General features: G+C 36.1%; 1 protein-coding gene across 1 annotated transcript in view; it reads left to right on the top strand.

Annotated features, from left to right (window-relative positions):
- The window catches only part of TIPARP (TCDD inducible poly(ADP-ribose) polymerase), a 30474-nt gene extending 7708 nt beyond the window's left edge, over nucleotides 1-22766 (top strand). The window contains exons 3-6 of the mRNA XM_008008616.3: nucleotides 11702-11870; nucleotides 13812-13972; nucleotides 21320-21598; nucleotides 22280-22766. Of these exons, the coding sequence (XP_008006807.1) occupies nucleotides 11702-11870; nucleotides 13812-13972; nucleotides 21320-21598; nucleotides 22280-22727 (1057 nt within the window). The 3' untranslated portion in view covers nucleotides 22728-22766. The remainder of the gene's footprint in view (nucleotides 1-11701; nucleotides 11871-13811; nucleotides 13973-21319; nucleotides 21599-22279) is intronic.
- The last annotated feature ends 288 nt before the right edge of the window (nucleotides 22767-23054 follow it).

Here is a 23054-nt window from a genome sequence, read left to right as displayed (position 1 = left end):
TGTAAACCCTGAATCCATTATTAATTTTTTCAGAGGACAGGATTTTTTTCTTTTGGGATTAATGCTTACTGATAGGGAGTTTTAGTTGCTTTAAGGCTTAAGGCTAGAGTGTTGTCAGTTTTAGTTGCTGAGTGATTTTGATTGCTAATTGCCCTTAGAAGTCTATTTTTAAAATCTGTCCAAGGGACAATACCATTAGATGACTTCACAGAAACTCTATATAAAAGAGAAATGTATATTAATGATCATAAAAAGCGTATACTGTTATAATCCCTATATGACTTGCATAGTGAATTAGCTAAACTAGAGCAAGCTCCTGAACTCTACTGGAGTAGTTAAATTAGCCAAGTTAGCTGTGGCGTGCACAGCTGTGATGATGTATGAACTAACTCATTATGTGTTATTGATAACACTAGTGAGAGGAGAACAGCTGAAACTTACTATGCCTTGTGACTTTTGGTAGTTCTTGAATATACACAGCTGGATGAGTTTAAATTTATTTTAAAAATTTCTGCCTAAGAGAAAGAGAGCTCCATAAGCAAGAACTGTGTTTGAAGTGACTTTCAAAATGTGTGCCTTGTGCTTTAGGATAAAGCAATCCAATGAATTTTTTTTTGTACTTCTTTATGCTATTATTTACATATGAAATACAACTAATTGGCTTCTATCTATACTAATCCAGAGAAGTTACTGGATCTGTGTAGAGCTATCATGGGAATCAATAGCAATCATTTATTCCCTTTTTGGCTTTTCATCAATAAGCAGATTAGACTTTTTGAAGCAGCTGCCACCTGGCTTCAGGATGGGGTCATTCTTTTCCTGATGTATTTATGGTAATGAAAATGAACCTTGTCAAAAAGATTTATAACTTTTAAATCAGACAGTTGGAGGAAATAGCTTATAAGGTTATGTGGCATACCCTAAAAATAATTGCATGATACATTATATATTTTATCATTGAGTTAAATCCAAAGCTCTTACTTTTTATTGTAAGTAAGAAAAAAAGGGAATACGAGTTGAATATCCCTTATCCAAAATTCTTGGGGACCAGAGTGTTTCAGATTTTGGATTTTAGAATATTTGCATAGTGCCCCGGTTAAGCATCTGAAATCCGAAATGCTCCAGTGAGCATTTGGGTATCATCTTGGTGCTCAGAAAGTTTTGGGTTTGAAGCATTTCCAATTTTCAGATTTGGGGTGCTCAATTCATAGTAGTAACTCCATTCAGCATTTAAAACTTCATTCTGCACATAATGGGCATGAAAAGAAAATGCTACTTTTGACTGATAACTCTGTTGTGTCCCTGTAAATCTACTTTGTATTATACTAGAATTATCCTATTATACTAGAATTTCTAGATCATAGATTTACAATCCACTATAAAGCAAAGATAAACTTCATAAGTTCTTCTGTGTATTTCTAATCATGGTTAGTGATCCTCAGTTTTATTCTGGGTTTGGGTGCTATTCCTAAAGGGTAAAGCAGTATGTAGTCCATGCAAACCTTGACTACTCAAGAAATGCTACAAAAATACAGCTATTTGAAATTATGACTTTCTTCCCATGGTTTCTTTTATTTTTATTTATCGTCTCCTGATTTGAGACCACCAGATTCTGCATCCTTTGTCTGATGGTGATGATTCTGGATTGCATTTAAATTAGGACCTTAAGTCCTCTTAACCTTGGCCAACAACCTTTAATAATTATCAGTCTCCAGTTTGTGAGTTGCAGTTGTCTTTTTGTGGAAGGAAAACTTAGTACATGTGTGTATCATTTTTTGCAAAGGAAAAAACATTTCAAATTGCAAGATAATTATTTTGGCACAACTTGTATGGCTAGTTCAAATTGGACACTGTCAAAGTTTTGAAAGAAACTCACTTTGTAAAAGTAGTAGAGTTTCCCTTTTATAATAAGATTGGGGTCTTAAGGTAAAGTGAATTCGAAAGATTTTGTGTCTTTGAAAAAGACCACAGTGCCGAAGGTTAAGCCATTTTCCCTTTCATTCTGGGTTTGAAATAGGTGATAACCTGAGATCTTGGTTTTACCTCTACTTTGCAACACATTAAACATAAACTGTACAAGGAATGAAATGCTTCTGAAGTTCACCATTTCTAGGAGCAAACAAGCTACATTTTAGATGTGAAGGATTTTATTTTATTTTTATTTTTTATTTTTTTAAGACAGAGTTTCACCCTTGTTGCCCAGGCTGGAGTGCAGTTGCACCATCTCAGCTCCCGCAACCTCTGCCTGCTGGGTTCAAGCAATTCTCCTGCTTCAGCCATCCTGAGTAGCTGGGATTATAGGCATGCGCCTCCATGTCTGGCTAATTTTGTATTTTTAGTAGAGATGGGATTTCTCCATATTGGTCAGGCTGGTCTTGAACTCCTGACCTCAGATGATCTGCCTGCCTCGGCCTCCCAAAGTGCTGAGATTACAGGCGTGAGCCACCGTGCCTGGCTGATGTGAAGGAATTTCTTTAACAAAACTAAATAGGGCTTCTTTTTATATTTATAGATTGTTTATGACAGTGCTTTCTAGGGACTGAAAATTATACCATATACAGACTCACCCCAATTTAAAATTTCTTCCTTCAAACATTAAACCTAATCCACCCCAATCCCTGACACAGTAACTGAAAGCTTCAGATTTTTAATATAAATAATTCCTTGTTAATAGGGAATTTGACATTACAAGTGATATATTCTGAAATACATTTTTGAAAATTAAGGATTTTATGTACAATAAATTCTGTTTGTAAAGATTTATATTCAATCTGTGAAGAGGACAGTATTGCAGACTTGAGCTAAATATAATCAATTCTGTGATTAGGAACTCAAATTTTAGAAGTTGATGACATTAATAAACTTCTAATTGTCATTTGTGAAACTTCCAATTTTCCTTGCTGACTTAGCTAGTTACTGTTACTAAGGCAAGCATAGAAGAGAGTTAACTAAGCATTCCTATTTGGGTTTCCACACAACAAAATGTATCTGTCTCCTAGATCTTTCTCTGCTCTATGCTGTTTACTTACTGGTAACACCCACTGGACAAGTAAAGAACCTTTACATGGTCATCACAATGAAAGGATAAGTTCTTACAAGAGTGAGAATGCTAGAGCAGCTATTCCTTTTCACCTTCTACAGAAACCAGTGACTTTCGAGTGTGTGTACCACAAAAAGTTGTGTAAGGAGTGTGTTGAGAATCGCCCATGACTAAGTTGTCTGAGGAAGAGTTCAGTAAATTTGTATTCTTTATGCAAATTGAAGTCCTCTGTTTTGGTGCTATTGCCTCTGATTTTAGGAAGGATTTGTGAATAATCTTATGTTGAAACATAGTATTTCTTGTAATGATTAGAAAAGATGTTTAGGCTACACTTAAAAGAATTTCTCTTTATTACATTAGCTTTTTTTTTCTTTTTGAACTAATTTGGAGAATTCTTAAATTGTCCCACTTATATGACATAGCCAAAGAGTTTGGATGGTCATCTTTGGTCTAATTTTTCACCAGCACTTGAATGGCAAGGGTGGGGATCAAAGGGTGAACTTTGCTTGCAGTAGTGCATGTGCTTTCAGAATCTTGCATGCACCCTGTGATCTTCACAGTTCCTGCAGCTGATCAAGGTATAGAGAGGGCAAACGGCACAAAATACTCTAAATAATTTCCTGCTGTGGTTGGTCTTTGGTTTCTGACTGTCACCTGGCTTAACTCTTTCATTTCCAGGCATTTAGAGAGTAAAAATTAGCACAGGATAATTTTAAACCCAAACACTGGGTTTGCCTTCTAAGGTTTAATTACTCATCCTAATAAAAGAAAGACATCCCCAACAGAGTCAGGGCAAAGTATGTGAAACAGAAGGACCTTTGCTTGCTTGCTTTCTGACATTTGGATTATCCAAATGCTGGCAGACATCAGAAGCATTATGTAAAGTGTTTTACAAATTTGTTACTCAGAAATAATTTCTACTCTCTTAACTGATAAAATTGAATCTATCACAGAAACTTGGCTTTGTAGAATCCAACTCCCTCAGAAAAAGTTACCAATTTAAGACTATGTTGAAGGTTTTGTTATAGCTTATAAAACCTAGACAATAGAAAGACTCTTTGTCTTTTCTATAGGAAGTCTTTTTCTCCAGCAATTTGTTTAAAGAACTATCAGAGTGATGAATTCTCTATATATAGTTTGCTTGTATGCATTCAAATCTCTAGTCTCCTGAAAGCTGTTTACTCATCTCTGGGTTATTAGCATCAAATACATAGTAACTCACCAACGAGTATATTTCTGATTCTTTCATTGATCAGTTAGTTCATCTGGACTAATTGGGGAAAAAGCCAAAGCTAAATAATAGAAAATTCTGAATAAAAACCTTTTTATGGGAATCATTTGTAATTTAAAAGTCAAAGCAGAAATAAATTAAGCTAATGGTTTATATCTTACTAGGCATTATTAGAAAATATTTTTATGATAACTATAACTAGTATTTATGTGTAAATGAGTGCTGAATTGAGATATTTGAAAGCAACTTATTTTTAAGTAATTTTATCATTTACATGTAGTATTATATTTATGTAGAAAAAATTATAAACACATCTATTTTATTCCTTTTTAAGGGATGTCAAATTCTATATTCAAAAAATTGAATTAACCACTATTTGTGCCTCGAATACATGGGAGACATTTTTTATTGTTTACTTTGAGATTAGATAGAAACCTTTCAGTTTTAAAAATATTTTTCTTAATAGAGGGGATAGCTACTCTTCTTTATAAAAATCAGTGATTGCATAATATAAGGTAGTATAAGGCATGCTACCAACTTTTAAAAACTAACCTGTGCCTTCTATCCCAGCTGTTCTTACAAAAATGAAGTTTCACTTTCTCATCAGGCCATGGTTGAGAAGTCTGTCTCACTTACAGTGCCTTCTGTGATCTTAGGACATGTGACTGAACTTGAATAAAAGTTAAGACTGTATGACATTTCTGGTACCTTCATGGTGCAAAATTTAATCCCACACTACCATAAATAGATGGCAATGAGATCTTCTGATCTTATAAGTGTAATTTTTATTTATGAAAGATTTTAGACTTATCCACATTTTATTGGAAAGTCTTTTTATGTTCTTTGCTTTGATCTGTAGTTTTGTAATAGAAAACAAACAACAAAAAAAGCCAGCATAACAATTTTTAGTAGGTTCTTTTCCTTAAGTAGATATTGTAATTTGCTTTTAGTGGTTGCGTTGGGGCCGGTGGACTTCATTGTGTGGTATTATTTATTAGGGGTTTAGCAGACATCTAGATGTATGCAAATGGCCGTGTCTTAGTATCAGTGTGTTTTGAGAATAAGCTGTGTTATGTTTGTTTAGTTCTCCGCATGCTTTTGGAAAATGTATAATTAAAAAGTTTAAAAACAGATTATCTTTTTTCATTTAGGAAACTTACCTGCCTCTCTTCTATCTCTTATCCTTTCTTTTTCATTTCACTGGGTTCACTTCTAGAATGACTTTTAAGACTACAGATGTCTAACAATTTATGAATCAGACATGAGGTTTGGCACACAGATAAATGTGATTTTAGACAGCATCCTTCCCACTAACTTGCTGCCTTCTTGGAAGCAGGAATTTCCGAGATGTCTCAGGAGGTACCAAGGGAGCAGCAACATAGAATTTTGCCTCATGATCACTTCTTCAAGAACTGATCCCGAGAAATACATTGTATCTTAAGGTGGGGAACACTTTTACCTACCCAAAAATCTTTTGAGGTATTTAGATAAATCCATGATCTGAGTTTTATGTTAACAGTTTTACAGTGTCATAGTGTGGTAATTAAGTATAGAATTTTAAATTCTGAGGCTGGGTGCGGTGGCTTACACCTGTAATCTTAACATTTTGGAAGGCTGAGGCAGAAGGATTGCTTGAGACCAGCCCGGGCAACACGGCAAAACCCCATCTCTACAGAAAAATACAAAAATTAGCCGAGTGTGGTGGAGCGTGCCTATAGTCACAGCTACTGGGGATGCTGAGGTGGGAGGGTAGTTTAAGCAAGAGAGTTCAAGGTGGCAGTGAGCCTAGATGGCACTACTGCACTCCGGCCTAGGTAACAGAAGGTGACCCTATCTCCAACAAAAAAGGGAAAGAAAAATTTAACCTCTGGTGAGTATTAAAAGATGTTGCTTTGGACGTAAGCATTTATGAATAAGTTTTATTGCCGCCCCCCACAACAGTCCTCTGCTACTTATTTGAGGCAGTGTTAGCAAAAATCTTAATTAGCGACAGAATAAATGACAGTTTTGCTTCTAAAGAAGCAAATTACAAATACATAGTTTTCTGAAGTTTAATAACGACACTGTTTTCACAAAATGTGTTGGTATTGTGTATGCCATGGCTTTGATTCTCATTACCTTGTAAAATACTTGAAGGGATATAAGCTTCCAGATATTCCTGCATTGCTAAGTGAGTCCTGGAAATATCAAAGCCAGGTATCAAAAGCCAGCTATGTTTTGTTCGCCTGTGAAATTCTTTAGCAGCGGCAAACATATCCCATCTGTCATGCCTGTCTCAAGCCAGTAGCAGAACCTCAGTACTCTCCACATTGCATTTAATCTTTATCCTTCTATCATTATGACACTCCGTTTTGGGAGGTATTTTCACTTTACATCATAATAATAAAAGGGCACTGCTAGTTGTATATGGTGAGTCTAGCTGATTAAGGTATGTGTTAATTAGTTTGAGGTCACAGGCTTATCCTTGTAGAAACCAGTTAACTCTTACAGGCAGGAAGCCACGGTTCTGAAGTCTTACCGATCTGGTTAAAACTGTGCAGAGTAGGGTTCAGAAAACTTTGTATTTAATCAACCTATGCCAAAGTCTGATTTCTATGTTTTATTTCTATCACCTTGCCACTTAAACCTACTGTATGTCTTGTAATTTGTCTCATTAATAGCACCGTTATCCAACCACCCAGACCACAAACATGGGACACATCCTACTGTCATTTCACTCTCTTCTGCCCCACATGTAATTATCCTTCATGCAGTTAAATTCTAACTCTTAAATACTTCAAATCATTCCTACATTGCCTCCTTAGTCCTCTTTCATCATATGTCTTATGTGCAGTTTTAATAACTAGGGATGATTGTTCATAGAATAATATTGATAAATATCCTAATATTTAGCAGATGAATGGTTTTCTCTATCCACTGCCAAAAATAAATAAGTAAATCATTCTTCTATACCACTACAATTGGAGTGACCTTTATAAAGGCAAGTCTGGACTTTGTTGAAAATTCACTGGTGTTTCCTACTGCCCATAGAATCGACCTAACAACTTAACATAGTAAACAAAGCTCTTCATTATCTGGCCCAAGCCAACTTATCCAGTCCAGTTTTATCCCTTATTTCTCATAGATACATATACTCTAACCTCCCACATGAACTGGGTGTGCCTCTTGCACACTATTCTTGTATGCCTTGTTTGGTTAGCTTCTACACATGGAGTCACTCTGCATGTGGTGTCCTGCCTCCCATTGTTTGCCTGGTAGCTGGACCTTGCTCACATTTTATCTACTCTGGGACAACTCCGTTGACCACCTTTCTTGACACCTTTCCCAGCAGAGGTAGGCCATCTGCTTCTGATCACCTTTGTGCCACATTTCCCACTCGATTGGTGCTCTGTGTCATTTTGCCTTTTTCATTTTTTTATGGCCAAAGCAGAGCCCAGTACCAAATTAATGTGTCTACTTTAAGTTACTTTGCTTTTTTTTGGTCTCATTTTCTTCTTGGTTATAAACACTTTATAAATAGAGAAACTGCCTAAAATGGTTACACTCTTTACTGAGCTCCCAAATGCATAAACCCAAGAGCTATTTATCTGAGAAAGAAGTTGTGTTCTTACTATTTTCTATTTCATTTAGCATCTTTTTCTTTTTTAGTTTTGGTTTGCATTCCAACTCTGTTTATTATTCATGTCATAGGTCCTTTTTACTTTCTCTTCAGGATCTTAAATACTAAGATATTAGTATACTTGTTAAAGAAATGTGTGTGGCATACTTTCTGACTTAGTGTGGGTGTTGGTGCTCTGTGCATTGGTAATGTATGTCGGAAAATGTTGGCTTAATTGGTATGTGTAGATATTTGTTGAATAAGAGGAGAACCATTGTTACAAAGCATCTAAATTATGAGAATGGGCGTCCTTTTCAGCATTTTAAATTAGTGTTGTATATGGATTCTTATAGTGGGATGTGTGGTGGTGTGTTGGTGAGACATGCAAAAACAGAATTGTTAATATTTCAGCGGTTCAATTTCATTCTTTCCTTAATAGCAAAAATCAGCAGTCTGTTCACAAGGTTTTGTTTTTTTCTGGTTCATGATAGGGCTGTATCTTAGATAAAAGAATACTGATGGATTTAGCCATGTGATACAAATAGCAAGATATAAATCCTCCTGTAGAGTGGCTATCACTCATACTCTTTTTTGGCCATCCCTCAGAGATGCCTTTAGGCCAGATGGAGTTTTCATCCACAAGGATTATTGCACCTTGCTTTTACAAAGACACCCTCAATCTCTAGCACTGGCTCTCTTGCTCAGTTTCCAACATCCTGTAATTACTTCTTTGATTCTAACTTATCTGCTCAATACTTTAAATTCCTAACCTTATATCTTAAGGCTCTGACACCCTGGACTTAAGCATCCTCAGTTCATTGCCTGAAGTCTCTCACATCGCTTGTTTTATCCCCTTATAGGAATTTACAGGTTCCCATTTCCTCATCTCTCAGATACCCCTGTTTAGAAGGTCTCCTTTTCCAGCTACTTATACCAATCCTGTCTCCACTTGTCTTTCAAGAAGCAAAGTGCTTGGAGACCTCTTTTTCCTTGTTCTTACACACAGCTCTTTACTTACTAGTGATATTTCCTGTTATTTAAACTGCTCCTAAGATTCTTTTTCTTGCAGAAAGCTATCTTGGATTGATAAAGTAAAACCTCTTAATTTTCCTGACCTGTATCCATTACTGGATGCCAATAACCACCTCCTTCCTCTTCCATATTGCTGCATGTTTATTCTTTGTCTCTTATTTCCTAAATGTACTTGCCACTGATGAATTTAGGCAGGCTGATGTACTGCTTCTTTGGCTACATTTTGTTAGTTATTCCTTTCTTAACATTCGTAGAAGACAGGGACTACATCTGTTTAATTCTTTGTGTATTGCCCAGTAGAGCCCACCATCGCGATTATCACATATAGATGACTCGTAACTGCTTTCTGATAATAGGAAACAATAGTTTGGTAAAGAAGAATGTGGTGGCTGTTGAACATTTGGCATCCATATTGCACATATTTATGCTGATGCAGATTATGGAGGAAAAAACCTCTTGGCTTTAGATTTTTAAAGCATTCCCTGTTTAAGGGAGAGCAGGTGGTAAAATTAATCTCACAAAAAGATAATTTAATGTTTTTCAAATTTGTGATTTTGTCTCTGTCAAGTTTAGAAAAAGCATATTGAAAATCAAATAGAGCTATAACAGTACTTTGATACATCAATCCAAAGAACAGTTGATTATAGTAAATTAGGATTTGTCGTAGAAACTTCATAATGCCCAAAGGACTGACATGCACAAGAATGTAGCAAAAGCTGCAGTTGTAGATGTCTTTCTCATGCAAATCATTATCTATGAAGTCTCAGTAATACAGGCTTAAACAGAAACTGCTAGAGTGATGTCCAGAATAAAATCTGACACTAAACAGCAAAAAGCATTGGCTGTTTATATTATAATGCATGTTAACATAATGACTGCTGTTCTAAGAACTCCTTAAAGGAAATACTGAGGATTTGTGACTCATAATTGGGAACAGTTGCTGGGCGATAAGCTTAAAGCAGGAAAAATATGTTTAGAAACTTGAAACAGTCTTAACAGGGAGAAAGTTTTTTATCTCACTTCCCAATCATAACATCAGATTCTCCTGAAGTTAATGAAAATTGCTTAAGGCAACTTGATATGATGTTTAATTTAGGCATGGGAGTTCCAGTTTTCAGGACTTTTTTGTTTTTTTGTTTTGTTTTGTCTGTTTGTTTCACTTTTTAGGATTTCCCAGAAACATTTTTCTGTTTGAATTAAATATTCCTATTTACCATAAATCATTTTAAAACAGTGGCCAAATATTATTTTAAACTACATTATATTGTCTTATTTCATGCTTAATTAAAACTATATGTTGTTTTTGAGACCACATCCAACTAGTTAGTACTCTTACTAAGCAAGAAGTTTGGGGTTTATTGGCAAGATCTTTAGGAATTTTAAAGGAGTATACTGCTTTTTATAAGTTCCATACTTTTTGGCATCATCGGTTATATGATTGAGTGTTTTTTTCAGTGTAGAACCTGATTCAGAAATTGTGAACATTGGGATGGAGAACGGCAAGTATTTGCATAATCAGTTTTTCAAATATTTGACTGCAGAATCTTTTGTGCACAGAATACCTGTTAATAGTTTTTGAAACAAGTATTCCAAGAGCAGATTTTGGAAAATGTGCTAGCTAACAAAACCCATAGATCAATTTTTTTTTTTAGACAGAGTTTCACTCTTTTTGCCCAGGCTGGAGTGCAATGGCACAACTGTAGATCAAGTTTAATATCCTTTTCAAAATCCTAATTCACAGTAAGGAAATAAGTTAATTATTGGGAAAATCTGTTTCAGCAACTAGACTTCACATGTACTTTCTGAATGCCACTAGATCTAGAGTATTTCTTGTGTTGTAGACATCCATTTAGAAATCTGTGGTAGACTATGCTACAATATCTATGCTGTTACCATATATTTAATTTTTTATATTTTCTTATAGTAACTTTCAAACATACACAAAAAAGAGAAAAGAAAGAATACAATGACCATTATGCCAGTTATTTGAAATAATGGTTCAAATGTTTCCAACTGTAATGAAGTTCCATAAAAGAGGAAACACAAATGTTTTTATTGGTCTACCTTTTATAAATTATTAAATGAGTCTGATTCATATAGTGGGACTTCCCCTCCAGCAGTATGGAGACATTTGTAAAGTAATGATTCAGCAGCAGTAGACCAGATAATAAGATGACCAAAATATTCTCAAAGCTAAACCTCATAATAATCCAAACTATTTTTTTTCTTCATGTTTTGCCAACATTTTTCAGCCCACAGGATAAAAGATAATATTGATGTTGGTTGGATTAGTACTGGCTTTATCTGGATTCATTTTATTTTTCCCTTCTTTTATTGTCTTTGATCAGGCAATACTGTGTATTCCTATATTGGCTCAAGTAAACGGATGGCCTCTGAAAAAAAGGTCAAGCTTCAAGAGAAATTTTCTTTTGTCTATGTTTAGTTTCTACATAGCTTCATAGTAAAACTGACTCCCTGATTGGCTGAGGCCAGCCCACCGTAGAGTGGAGGGTGGGCTTATTTTGATTGGGTTAGGCCAGTGGTTCTGTGCGGTTAAATCAATCTTACTGTAATTCCATGGCCTAGAAATTTTGGTCTTGATTAGAAAGGGCATGTAGGAAATGGATGCTGTGGAAACAACCAGCAATAAATATGCTTTTACTCCAAGTAAAGCAAGTTTAGAAAATTCTACCAACAGGCTATGCTATATATTTTTAATGTCCAATGAGATTTTTGGATATTTTTGTTTTACAAATGTATTAACAGGTTTTTGGGGTTTTTTTGTTTGTTTGTTTTTTAGAGGACAAGAATTTTGGGCAGATTTGAATGCCATGAACTTGTATGAAACAACTGAATTTGACCAACTACGAAGGCTGTCCACACCACCCTCTAGCAATGTCAACTCTATTTACCACACAGTCTGGAAATTCTTCTGTAGGGACCACTTTGGATGGAGAGAGTATCCTGAGGTATTTACAGGTTCTTTGTTAACAAGTACATTTTTCAAATTTATTTATTTTTTCTTCCTCTATTCTTTTATTCTTTCTTTACAACAATGACTAGGCAGAACTATGCATATAATCAAACAGCTTATGAGTGTCAATGATACAAGAAAACTTTTCTCTTTTTCTTAAAATGTATTTCTTTCCATTAATTTGAAATCCAAAGATAACATACCACTATTATCAGATAAATAAAATGCTTTCCACAGAATCTTACATTATAGAGATGAAATACTTTGACCTGTTGCCACCTATGGAGTAATTTTCACGAGATGAGAATTGGTATAACTTTTGATTATATCTGGCTCCTGGGCTTGTGGAGATTGGATCAAGTGTTACACTTAGCATTTTAGAAGCCCAATGGAAACAATCGCTCATGTCTCTGGAAGAAGTACTTGGAAATGTTTATTGAGCTGTGGTCAGAGAAATCAGTTATTTACAATTTTCTCCTATGTGCACTTGCATCCTTAGTCTGAGACAGTGATAATAGCCCTTCAGTCTCAAAGCAAGGTTTTAAAATGATGATGGTTTACTTTGCTTCTGAATGACAATTGTGAGTCGTTTAAACATCCTCAGATGGACTTTAGAGATTAATTTCACATTCCAAAGATCTTTTTCAATTTAAGTTCATTTCCAGCATTACAAAAGGGGGGAACAACTTATCTACCTTACTTTTATTTTTAAAGACAATAGCAAAAGAAGAAAACCTTGTATGTTAATTATTGTAAAACACAATATTAAACTAAGTAAGCTTAAGTAATCACTAGTATCTGCCTTCCAAAGAGAATACAAGGCTGTTTAAAATGTACTCTCAGAATACGGCCGGGTGTGGTGGCTCATACCTGTAATCCCAGCACTTTGGGAGGCCGAGGCAGTGGATCACGAGGTCAGGAAATCGAGACCATCCTGGCTAACACGGTGAAACCCCATCTCCACTAAAAATACAAAAAATTGGCTGGGCGTGGTGGCTGGTAGCTGTAGTCCCAGCTACTTGGGAGGCTGAGGCAGGAGAATGGCATGAACCTGGGAGGCAGGGATTGCAGTGAGCCGAGATCGCGCCACTGCACTCCAGCCTGGGCAACAGAGCGAGACTCCATCTCAAAAAAAAAAAAAAATACTCTCAGAATACTTGGTAATCACTAGTTATCTACCTTCCAAATAGAATACAAGGCTGTTTAAAATGTACTCTCAGAATACTCAGACTGTTCCTGTGTTTTTCCTCTGAGAAGTTTTTTGGGTTTAGAACTTGAACTTTATATACCACCACCTTTTCAAATTTTATTTATTTATTTATTTATTTATTTATTTATTTATTTTGAGATAGGCTCTTGCTCTGTTGCCCAGTTGGAGTACAGTGGCACAATCATAGCTCACTATAATCTTGAACTCCTGAGCTCAAACAGTGCTCCTGCCTCAGCCTCCCAAATAGCTGGGACTACAGGTGCATGTCACCATACTCAACTAATTTTTTTTTTTTTTTTTTTTTTGTGGAGACAGGATCTTGCCATGTTGCCCAGTCTTGTGTTGAACTCCTGACCTCAAACAGTCCTCCTTCCTCTGCCTCCCAAAGTGTTGGGAGTGGCTCACAGGCCTCTCACAGGTGTGAGCCACTGGGACTGGCCAACATCACTATCTTTAGTTCCTGTTTTGAAAACTCCCTTAAGAAATATGAACGAAAACTCTCCATAAAATTATTAAGGCTCAAAATAAAATAAAATAGTTCCCTGGGCCCTACATACTTGGAAGGAAAAAAAAAATTCTTAGCATATAAAGGAAGTTAATTAGATTCACTGTACTTTATTGAAATTCCTGTGAGGTTAACTTTTGCCTTTGGTTAAATTTTCATTTTTAACCATGATTATTAACTTTCCTTTTTTTTTTTGTTATCTTCTGTTTTCTCCTCCATAGTCTGTCATTCGATTGATTGAAGAAGCCAACTCTCGGGGTCTGAAAGAGGTTCGATTTATGATGTGGAATAACCACTACATCCTCCACAATTCATTCTTCAGGAGAGAAATAAAAAAGAGACCCCTCTTCCGCTCCTGTTTTATACTGCTTCCATATTTACAGTAAGTGTTGAGTATAAAGTCTCAATCTTTACTTTCATTTTATGTAAATGCACTCCTGAATACTAGAGAGAAAAAATACCTTAAATTAAGAGTCTACCTTGGTTAGTACCCCTAGAATGTGAAATTTCAGATTATTCTTTGGATTTTAATTCCTCAATAAATGGAGTGCAAATAAGCTACAATAAACCCAGTTACACTAAAAGAATGAGTATCTTACTGGATTTTTTAGAGTTAATGTTTTTCCACAACTAAATATCATTGTGTCTGGAATGAGGCACAGAACTTGCATTCACCTCCTTTATGGAAGATTTTTTCCTTCCATGAAACTACTTTCAAGATGAGACCCTTCTGTGTTACAGGACAACTTAGCCAAACTTCCAGGTTAAGTGAGGAGAGTCCTACAAGGTGATTTCTTGATTTCCTTTTACTTGAGTGAATTTGAATGGGAAAAATTCATCTTTTCAAATAAGGTACACTCTCATTTGCTAGGTAAGCCACCTCTTCTTGTGATACTCACTAAAATTACTTGTCGTACTGAGAATACAGCTTTCTTAATATAAGGTTAGGACTGAACTCACCCTTCTGAATTGTAGGTGAGCTTTTCTTCCATTTTTCCAAGTGTCGTTTCTTCCTTTCGTCTTCAGACAACCCAGTGGCATATCTTTATAGATACCAAAAGGTGAGGCACATTACCATTTGCATGCCCACCTTTGAAAATTAGTATCTCTAGGGAAATCATTATCTACCCTAGTCAGATATACTATTTTTAGAGACGGATTTTGAAAATGATATAGGTTTACTTGGTTTTATGAACTTTAGAGGTCTAGCATAATGGTTGTTTTTTTGTGCTGATCTTTGAGGTAAAGATACCATTTTTATATTCCTACTGTTTTTATTCTAGCTCAAACTGTTTTCCCTAAGTTGTTATGACAGAATCTTAGTGATTCTAATCCTGTGATTGATTGCAAGGGGAACAGTAAAAACAAAATACAAATAAAAATTCCTGAAATGATCAGTATCCAAAAGAAACTTGTAGTAAGACTTATTTTAGAAATACATATTGAATTGGGTTAAGTGTATTCTTTCTTCTAAGTGCCAGTTTGAAAAATTTTACCTTGTAGGGTTTCTTAAAAAATTAGAACTAGTAAAAATGCCATTTCTGTGATTTTACTAGCACAGCTGGAGATAGTGTCAGTGTCCAATAGTTAAGAATATATTGTCCTCCTGGTGAGATAGTAGAACTCATTAGTGAGACCAGCAGCTTGGCATGCTGAGCCAATCAAGCAAGATACAACTTCTGTGTGAGGTTAAGAATGCAAGTTCTGCATTGTTGGAAAGTTTTAGTGAATGGTGAAAATGCATCTGTTTTGATCTCAAGATAAGTAATTATGGATGCCCTCCTTTTTTATTTATTTTTTTTGAAACTTAGGCTTGTTTTGTAAATGTATGAACTATAAAGATAAGCAGCAATACAATTAATGCCACAAATATACCTTCATTATACAGGCATATCTTGTTTTATGGTGCTTCGCTGTATTGTACTTCACAGATCATTGCGTTTTTTACAAATCGAAGGTCTGTGGCAGCCCTAGGTCAAGCAAGTATGTTAGTGCTATATTTTCAACAGCATGTGCTCATTTTGTGCCTCTGAATCACATTTTGGATATTCTTGGGATATTTCAACTTTTCATTACTATTGTATCTGTTATGGTGATCTGACTAGTGATCTTTACGTTACAGTTGTTTTGGGGTGCCTGGAACAGCACCCGCATAAAACAGCAAAGTGTTCAAGTGATAGGAAGAGTTATACATCTCTAACTTTAAGTCAAAAGCCAGAAATGATTAAGCTTAGTGGGGAAGGCATGTCGAAAGCTGAGATAAACCAAAAGCTAGGCCTCTTATGCCTTAACATTAGCCAAGTTGTGAATACAAAGGAAAAGTTCTTGAAGGAAATTAAAAGTGCTACTGTAGTAAGCACACAAATTATAAGAAAGTAAAACAGCCTTCTTGCTAATATAGAGAAAGTTTTAGTGGTCTGGATAAAAGATCAAACCAGCCACAACATTCCCTTAAGCCAAAGCCTAATCCAGAGTAAGGCCATAACTTTTTTCAGTTCTTTCAAGGCCGAGAGAGGTGAGGAAGCTGCAGAAGAAAAGTTTAAACCTAGCAGAGGTTGGTTCATGAGGTTTAAGAGCCCATCTCTGCAACATAAAAGTACAAGGTGAAGCAGGGAGTGTTGATGTAGAAGCTGTAGCAAGTTATCCAGAAATCTAGCTGATATCATTGATGACGGTGGCTAAACTAAAGAGATTTTCAATGTAGACGAAACAAACTTATATTAGAAGAAGATGCCATCTAGGACGTCATAGTTAGAGAGATGTCGATGCTTGGCTTTAAAGGACAGGCCTGACTCTTGTCAAGGGCTAATGCAGCTGGTGACTTTAAGTTGAAGCCTAGGGCCCTTAAGAATTACGCTAAATCTACTCTGCCTGTGTTCTATAAATGGAAAAACAAAGCCTGGATGACAGCACATCTGTTTATAGCATGGTTTACTGAATATTTTAAGCCCACTATTGAGACCTGCTCAAGAAAAAAAGATTTATTTCCAACTATTACTGCTCATTGACAATGTACCTGGTTACCCAAGAGCTCTAATGGAGATGTATGGGAGATTAGTGTTTTCATGCCTGCTATACAACATCCATTCTGCAGCCCACTTATCAAGGAGTCATTCTGACTTTCAAGACCTCCTATTTTAACAGTATATTTTGTAATGCTATAGCTGCCATACGTAGTGATTCCTTTAATGGATCTGGACAAAGTAAATTGGAAAACTTTAGGGAAGGATTTACCATTTTAGATGCCATTAAGAGCATTGTGATTCATGGGAGGGGGTCAACATACCAACATTAACAGAAATTTGGAAGAAGTTTATTTCAGCTCACCTGGATGATTTTGAAGGGTTCAAGACTTCAGTGGAGGAAGTCACTGCACATGTGGTGGCAATAACAAGAGAAGTAGAATTAGAAGTGTAGCCTGAAGATGTGACTGAATTGCTACTATGTCGTGATAAAACTTGGATGCGTGAGGAGTTGCTTCTTTTGGATGAGCAAAGAAAGTGGTTTCTTGATATTGAATCTACCGGTGAAGATGCTGTAAAGATTTTTGAAATCATAAAGGGTTTAGAATATTACATCAACTTAGTTGATAAAGCAGCAACAAAGTTTGGGAGGATTTACTACAATTTTGAAAGAAGTTCTGTGGGTAAAATGCTTTCAGATGGTACTGCATGCAATAGAGAAATCTTTCATGAAATGAAGGGTTAATTGATGTGGCAAATTTCATTGTCTTGTTTTAATAAATTTCCACTGCCACCTCAACCTTCAGCAACCACCACCCTGATTAGTCAGGCCATCATCAAGGCAAGACCCTCCCACCAGTAAAATTACTACAACTCACCAAAGGCTCAGATGATTGTTAAAATGAAGTATTTTAAAAGTAAGGTATAAATATTCTTTTTTTAAAGAACTAATGCTATTATGTACTAAATAGACTGTGATATAGTGTAAACATAACTTTTATATGCACTGGGATACTAAAAAATTGTGTTACTCTATTGCAATATTTGCTTTATTGCAGTGGTCTGGAATAGAACCCTCAATATCTACTAGGTAGTAATATATTCATAATATAGGCTTACAGGAGAACAAAAATAGTTACTCTTTATTTTCTTTTTTCTTTTAAAAATTTTCTATTTTAATCTTTCTAAAACTGATAATCAGATATAAAGTAAGAGATCAGCAAATCAAAGAAATATTAGGTAGATAAACTTTAATGAGAAAAGAGCAGAGAAATAGCCAGTCTACCAGGGTGGGATGGGTAAATGCAGTGATCCTATCTACCCTAGAACGTGGGGCTGAAGGACCTAGTCGGGAGAAAGATGAGGGGAATTGGTTCCAAAAAGCATATTTTAGAAGTAGATTCCAGAGGCTATGTTCTTAGCCAAGGAGAAAGTTTCTTTTTTAAGTGGTTTTTGTTTTGTTAAATCTTTAAAACTTTTTTAGAGACAGAATTTCCTCTGTCGCCCAGGGTGGAGTACAGTGGTATGGTCATCATAGCTCACTGTAACCTTGAACTCTTGGGTTCAAGTGATCCTGCTGCTTTAGCCTCCCAAGTAGCTGGGACTTACAGGTAGATGCTGCCATCCCCAGCTATTTTTTTCTTTTTTTTCTTTGGTAGAGACAAGATCTCACTATGTTGCTGAGGCTGGTCTTGAACTCCTGTCCTCAAGCAGTCCTCCTGCCTCAGCCTCCCAAGTAGCTGGGATTACAGGCATGACGTTTTTGTTTTTAAGTGTTTTTAAATGCAAAGGGTCAAAAAAAAAAAAAAAAAAACCAACAAAAAAACATAGGTGTTAAAGAGGCCACAATTCTCAGGGAATCAGTGTCTAAGAGTGGAAGGAGTGGGGTAGGAGGTTGACTTAATGAATTTTCTACAAATTCAGCTGTTTTTAAAAGGTTTCTCTTGCTTTTTAATGGGGCTGATAAACAGGAGTTTATTCTTTAATAATCTTAGAATACTTGAATTGAGACTGCATAAGCAAACAAAGCTTAGAGGTTTGGGGGTTCAGTGCTTTCAGCTGAAAGAACATGTATCCCATGCAGTCACCTCATGGTCATGAGAATGCCTGGCACAGTTTCTTTAATACCCCCCTCAAAAGGATAAAATGAATTAATGTGTATTTCATCGCTGAAATTGATTTAGTAAACATCTTTCAAAATGGTAAGGGGAAGGAGGGAGATAATAAAAGGTGACTTTGGATTCTGAAATCTCATTCTTCAGAGATCCTTGTGTAGAAGCTCAATTCCCTTTGACTTTGCCTCTCTAGAGAAGGCTAGTGTCAGTCTGTGAAACATGCAGTATATCTTTGGAATACCCATGAGGTGAATACAAACTCATCATTCTCAGAAAATAAAGGCACATTTGTAATTGCTTGAAATATATTTTTTAACCCATGGCAACTAGAGTGTTGAAGCCCATCAGACAGATGTGTATATGCATTTTTATGTTTTAGGCAAGTTAGGATGTTGGCTTATTACAAGTAAGCATTTATGGGTTGGAATGGATGTTAAGCATATACATAGTCCAGTTCAATATGTTAGAATGGATAGGATTTATTTATCTCGGCTCATTTTCAAGCATATGTTAGTAATAACAGACCTCCATCCCCCCCCAAAAAAAGAAAAAGCTGTATTTGAAGCTTTCATTTTATGGAACGGGTCCATAGTAGTGATATCAGAAAGAAAAGGGGCAGAATCTCTTCTGTTGTCACAGCTAGGTTTGCTGTACAGGCTGACAGTCTGAAACCTCTAGGGAAGAGTGTTTGCAGAGAATCTTACCTTTCTCCTTCAAACCAGAAGACTGTGTTGGTAACTTCAACCACTGATAATAATAGAAAACCTGGTGGGCTGGGGACTTACCCTTTGGTTTGCAAAGCTAGATAGAGGGAAGAGCTATTAAATAAAAATAAGGGGCTTATATTCTTTGCTTCCCCGCCATTCCTCCAGAATAGTGATGGCTTTTTAAGGAGTTACAGATATTTGAGAATCTGATTAAAGCAGTGAGGCCTCTCTCCAGGAAAGTGTACCAGTGAAAAATGTACCATTGTACCAGAAAAATGTATCAGTACTGAGGATCCAAAGGAATCTGTGTGGGCTCTGAGAAAATGCTGCAGAGGACAAGAACTGTTGTGCCTTTCATTGTGAAGTTTGGATAAACCAGCAGCACTTTAAATCTGTCCCTGTACTTAAAAGCACCTTGGAGATTCAGTAAGCCCTGGATCCACCCATCCAGGACTCTCTGTTTCACCAAGAGACTTTGAGGCACATTAAATTAAAGGCACAGTCACTTTTAGAAGGTGAGGGTTAGAGATGGCAGTCATGCTTCCGTAACTTTTAGCTTCTTGAAAGTCATCTCTTAAAAGACTGTGTGGTGATGATGATAATGTGGTGGTGGTGGTGTCAGGCAAAACTAGGTTGGAATCCTAGTATCCTGTTGATCACTTTCTAGCCTTGTTTTTAAGAAAGAAAAAAATATAAATTGTGAAACATATGGAACTGAAAAGAGTATGAGATTAGAAACTGTCTAGATGGGCCTGGCCTAGATTCAAATTCTGTCTTTGCTCTTTGCTAGCTGTACTTGGGCAAATTATTTAATCTCTCTAAACCTCAGTTTCTTCATTTGAAAAGTGGGGATAACCAAGTCATCTTACAGAGTTATTGTGACAATTAGTGACATTGTATGTAAAAATGACTGGCACATAGTATTAATTGGCTATGATTATGATGAGAGAGATGGTCAGCTATGCTCTTTGGAGATGAGACATACAAAGCTGTAGTCTCTGTGTCACAAAGCTCTTACGAAAATTTCAGTTTCCTAATCCATTTTGGCACACATTATTACTTCCTTGTGACCAGTATGTGCCAATGGAGTGTTATAGCACCTGGCCCTGAACTAGGTCTCAGGGTCAGGATTTCCTCGCTCTCTACTTCTTCTCTTTTTCTCCTTTTCAAAAATGGCCAAGAAATATGATTTAAATTTAAGCATTTAACTAGGCAGGAATAAGTAACTTACCAAAGCTGCTGCTTATCTAAAATCATTGTTCAAAATAAAGACATGAATTTAAAGGCTCACGGATATGCATTCTGGTGTCTAGAGTTTATAGTGATTAGCTCCATCTTAAGCACACTCAAAGCTGTAAAAGTTGAATAGTATTGGTGGTTTTGTTTCTATATGTGATCTTGGAAAATGAAGCAAATGTCAAATATTCATCAACATTCAGATCCTGTTCCATAATTTTTGTTTGTTTTTATACAGAAATTAAAGTAGCTTTTTTTTTCTCCCTATAAGCTCCCTCCTTGCTTCATGCCTTACTTTGTCTCCCACCCACACATCCTTTGGTAATGAAATCTTTTCTGCTTAGTATCAGCACATTTGGAAGAAAACATATAACAAAGTTTCTTTAGCTATAGGTAATAAAGAGGAGTCTAAGATTCAAAAGTAAAGGTATTTGTGAATTGGCTCTTGTTTGCCTTGTAGCTATACATTCCAGAATTTTCTCCACAGGAAGGAGGCCCAGAGAAGGCTAATAATAGGTTATTCATGTACAGGCAGTGTTTGCTGTAAGCCTTTTTTTAATTATTAAATAGATAGCATTTTTTATTTTTTAAATAAGCACTTAAGCTATACAGATTATAATATTAAGTAGACACTGATATAGAGCACTATAATGTGAGGCGTACTTATTTCTTAATGTTTTACATTGATGTTTCTTCCTCTCCATTTTAGGACACTTGGTGGGGTTCCCACACAAGCTCCTCCACCTCTTGAAGCAACTTCCTCATCACAAATCATCTGCCCAGATGGGGTCACTTCAGCAAACTTTTACCCTGAAACTTGGGTTTATATGCATCCATCTCAGGACTTCATCCAAGTGCCTGTTTCTGCAGAGGATAAAAGTTATCGGATCATTTACAATCTTTTTCATAAGACTGTGCCTGAGTTTAAATACAGAATTTTGCAGATATTGAGAGTCCAAAACCAGTTTCTTTGGGAGAAATATAAAAGGTGAGTCAAATGTATGAAGTTCAAGAGAGCTTTATTGTAGCTAATGTCAAATGAGGAACATAATAGTAAACATTTGCCCAGCATTTATGTTCATATTTTCTGTGTATTAACTGACATATAATCCTCGTAACAGCCATAAGTAGGATTATTACAGTTTACATTTTACAGAGAAGAAGAAACTGAGTCACAGAAAGCTTACTTGCTGCAGGTCATGCAGCTATTATGATACGGTGCTGGAATTTGAACCCAGGCAGTCTGGCACCAGAGGCCTTGCTCTTAATCACTTTACTGTGGTGCCTCTCAAGTCAACAAACTAATGTAGTACAAAGGGAAGGAATACATTTAGATTTCAGGAATCTCAGAATCTAAGAGACCCTCAGATTGGAGGAATTAGGCAAGGAGGGCATCCGGAGGAAGGAAAACATATGAGAACTCTTAATAGATTTAAGATGAAAGAGAAAGCAAGTGAATGATTGGTGGAGAAAGAAGGAAAAGGGCTTTTCTACAGTGGAAAGATAAGTTTCCACTTTTAATGGGATCTTTGATGGCATTTTGCCCTTGATAACTAGTTTAATATTTCCTACTCATTAAAACCATAAAGAGAAGTTTATGACTACATCATGCCTGTTAAATTGACCTGTATTTCATCCTTCTGAATTCCCTGTCTGTCCTTTCCATTAGGAAAAAGGAATATATGAACAGGAAAATGTTTGGCCGTGACAGGATAATAAATGAGAGACATTTATTTCATGGAACATCCCAGGATGTGGTAGATGGAATCTGCAAACACAACTTTGACCCTCGAGTCTGTGGAAAGCATGCTACAATGTTTGGACAAGGCAGTTATTTTGCAAAGAAGGCAAGCTACTCTCATAACTTTTCTAAGAAGTCCTCCAAAGGAGTCCATTTCATGTTTCTGGCCAAAGTGCTGACGGGCAGATACACAATGGGCAGTCATGGCATGAGAAGGCCCCCTCCAGTCAATCCTGGCAGTGTCACCAGTGACCTTTATGACTCTTGTGTGGATAATTTCTTTGAGCCTCAGATTTTTGTCATTTTTAATGATGACCAGAGTTACCCTTATTTTGTTATCCAATATGAAGAAGTCAGTAACACTGTTTCCATTTGAAAAATCTTGGTACTGCTAAATTATTTGATATGAACTCAATCCAGCATTTGTAGCAGGTTTTGAATGGGTGGGACTGGGTGGGGAACAGCATTGGACATTAATAGGGCACTTTTCAGACCCATTTTTTTAAGTGCTAGAAAATGTTTTTTTTAAAAAAAAAATACAAGTTTTAAAATGACCACTTACTCTTTATATACTAATTATTAGTGTACTCAGTGTGGAAAAGACTACAGATTACACACTCTTTTCATTCACACTTGTACATATAGACAGCAATGTTATTAGGAGCATTAAATTGAAAAACTGAACAGCCTAATTTAAATGTGG

Source organism: Chlorocebus sabaeus, chromosome 15, assembly GCF_047675955.1.
Source record: "Chlorocebus sabaeus isolate Y175 chromosome 15, mChlSab1.0.hap1, whole genome shotgun sequence".
NCBI lineage: Eukaryota > Metazoa > Chordata > Mammalia > Primates > Cercopithecidae > Chlorocebus > Chlorocebus sabaeus.
This window is presented reverse-complemented; position numbering and strand designations above follow the sequence as displayed.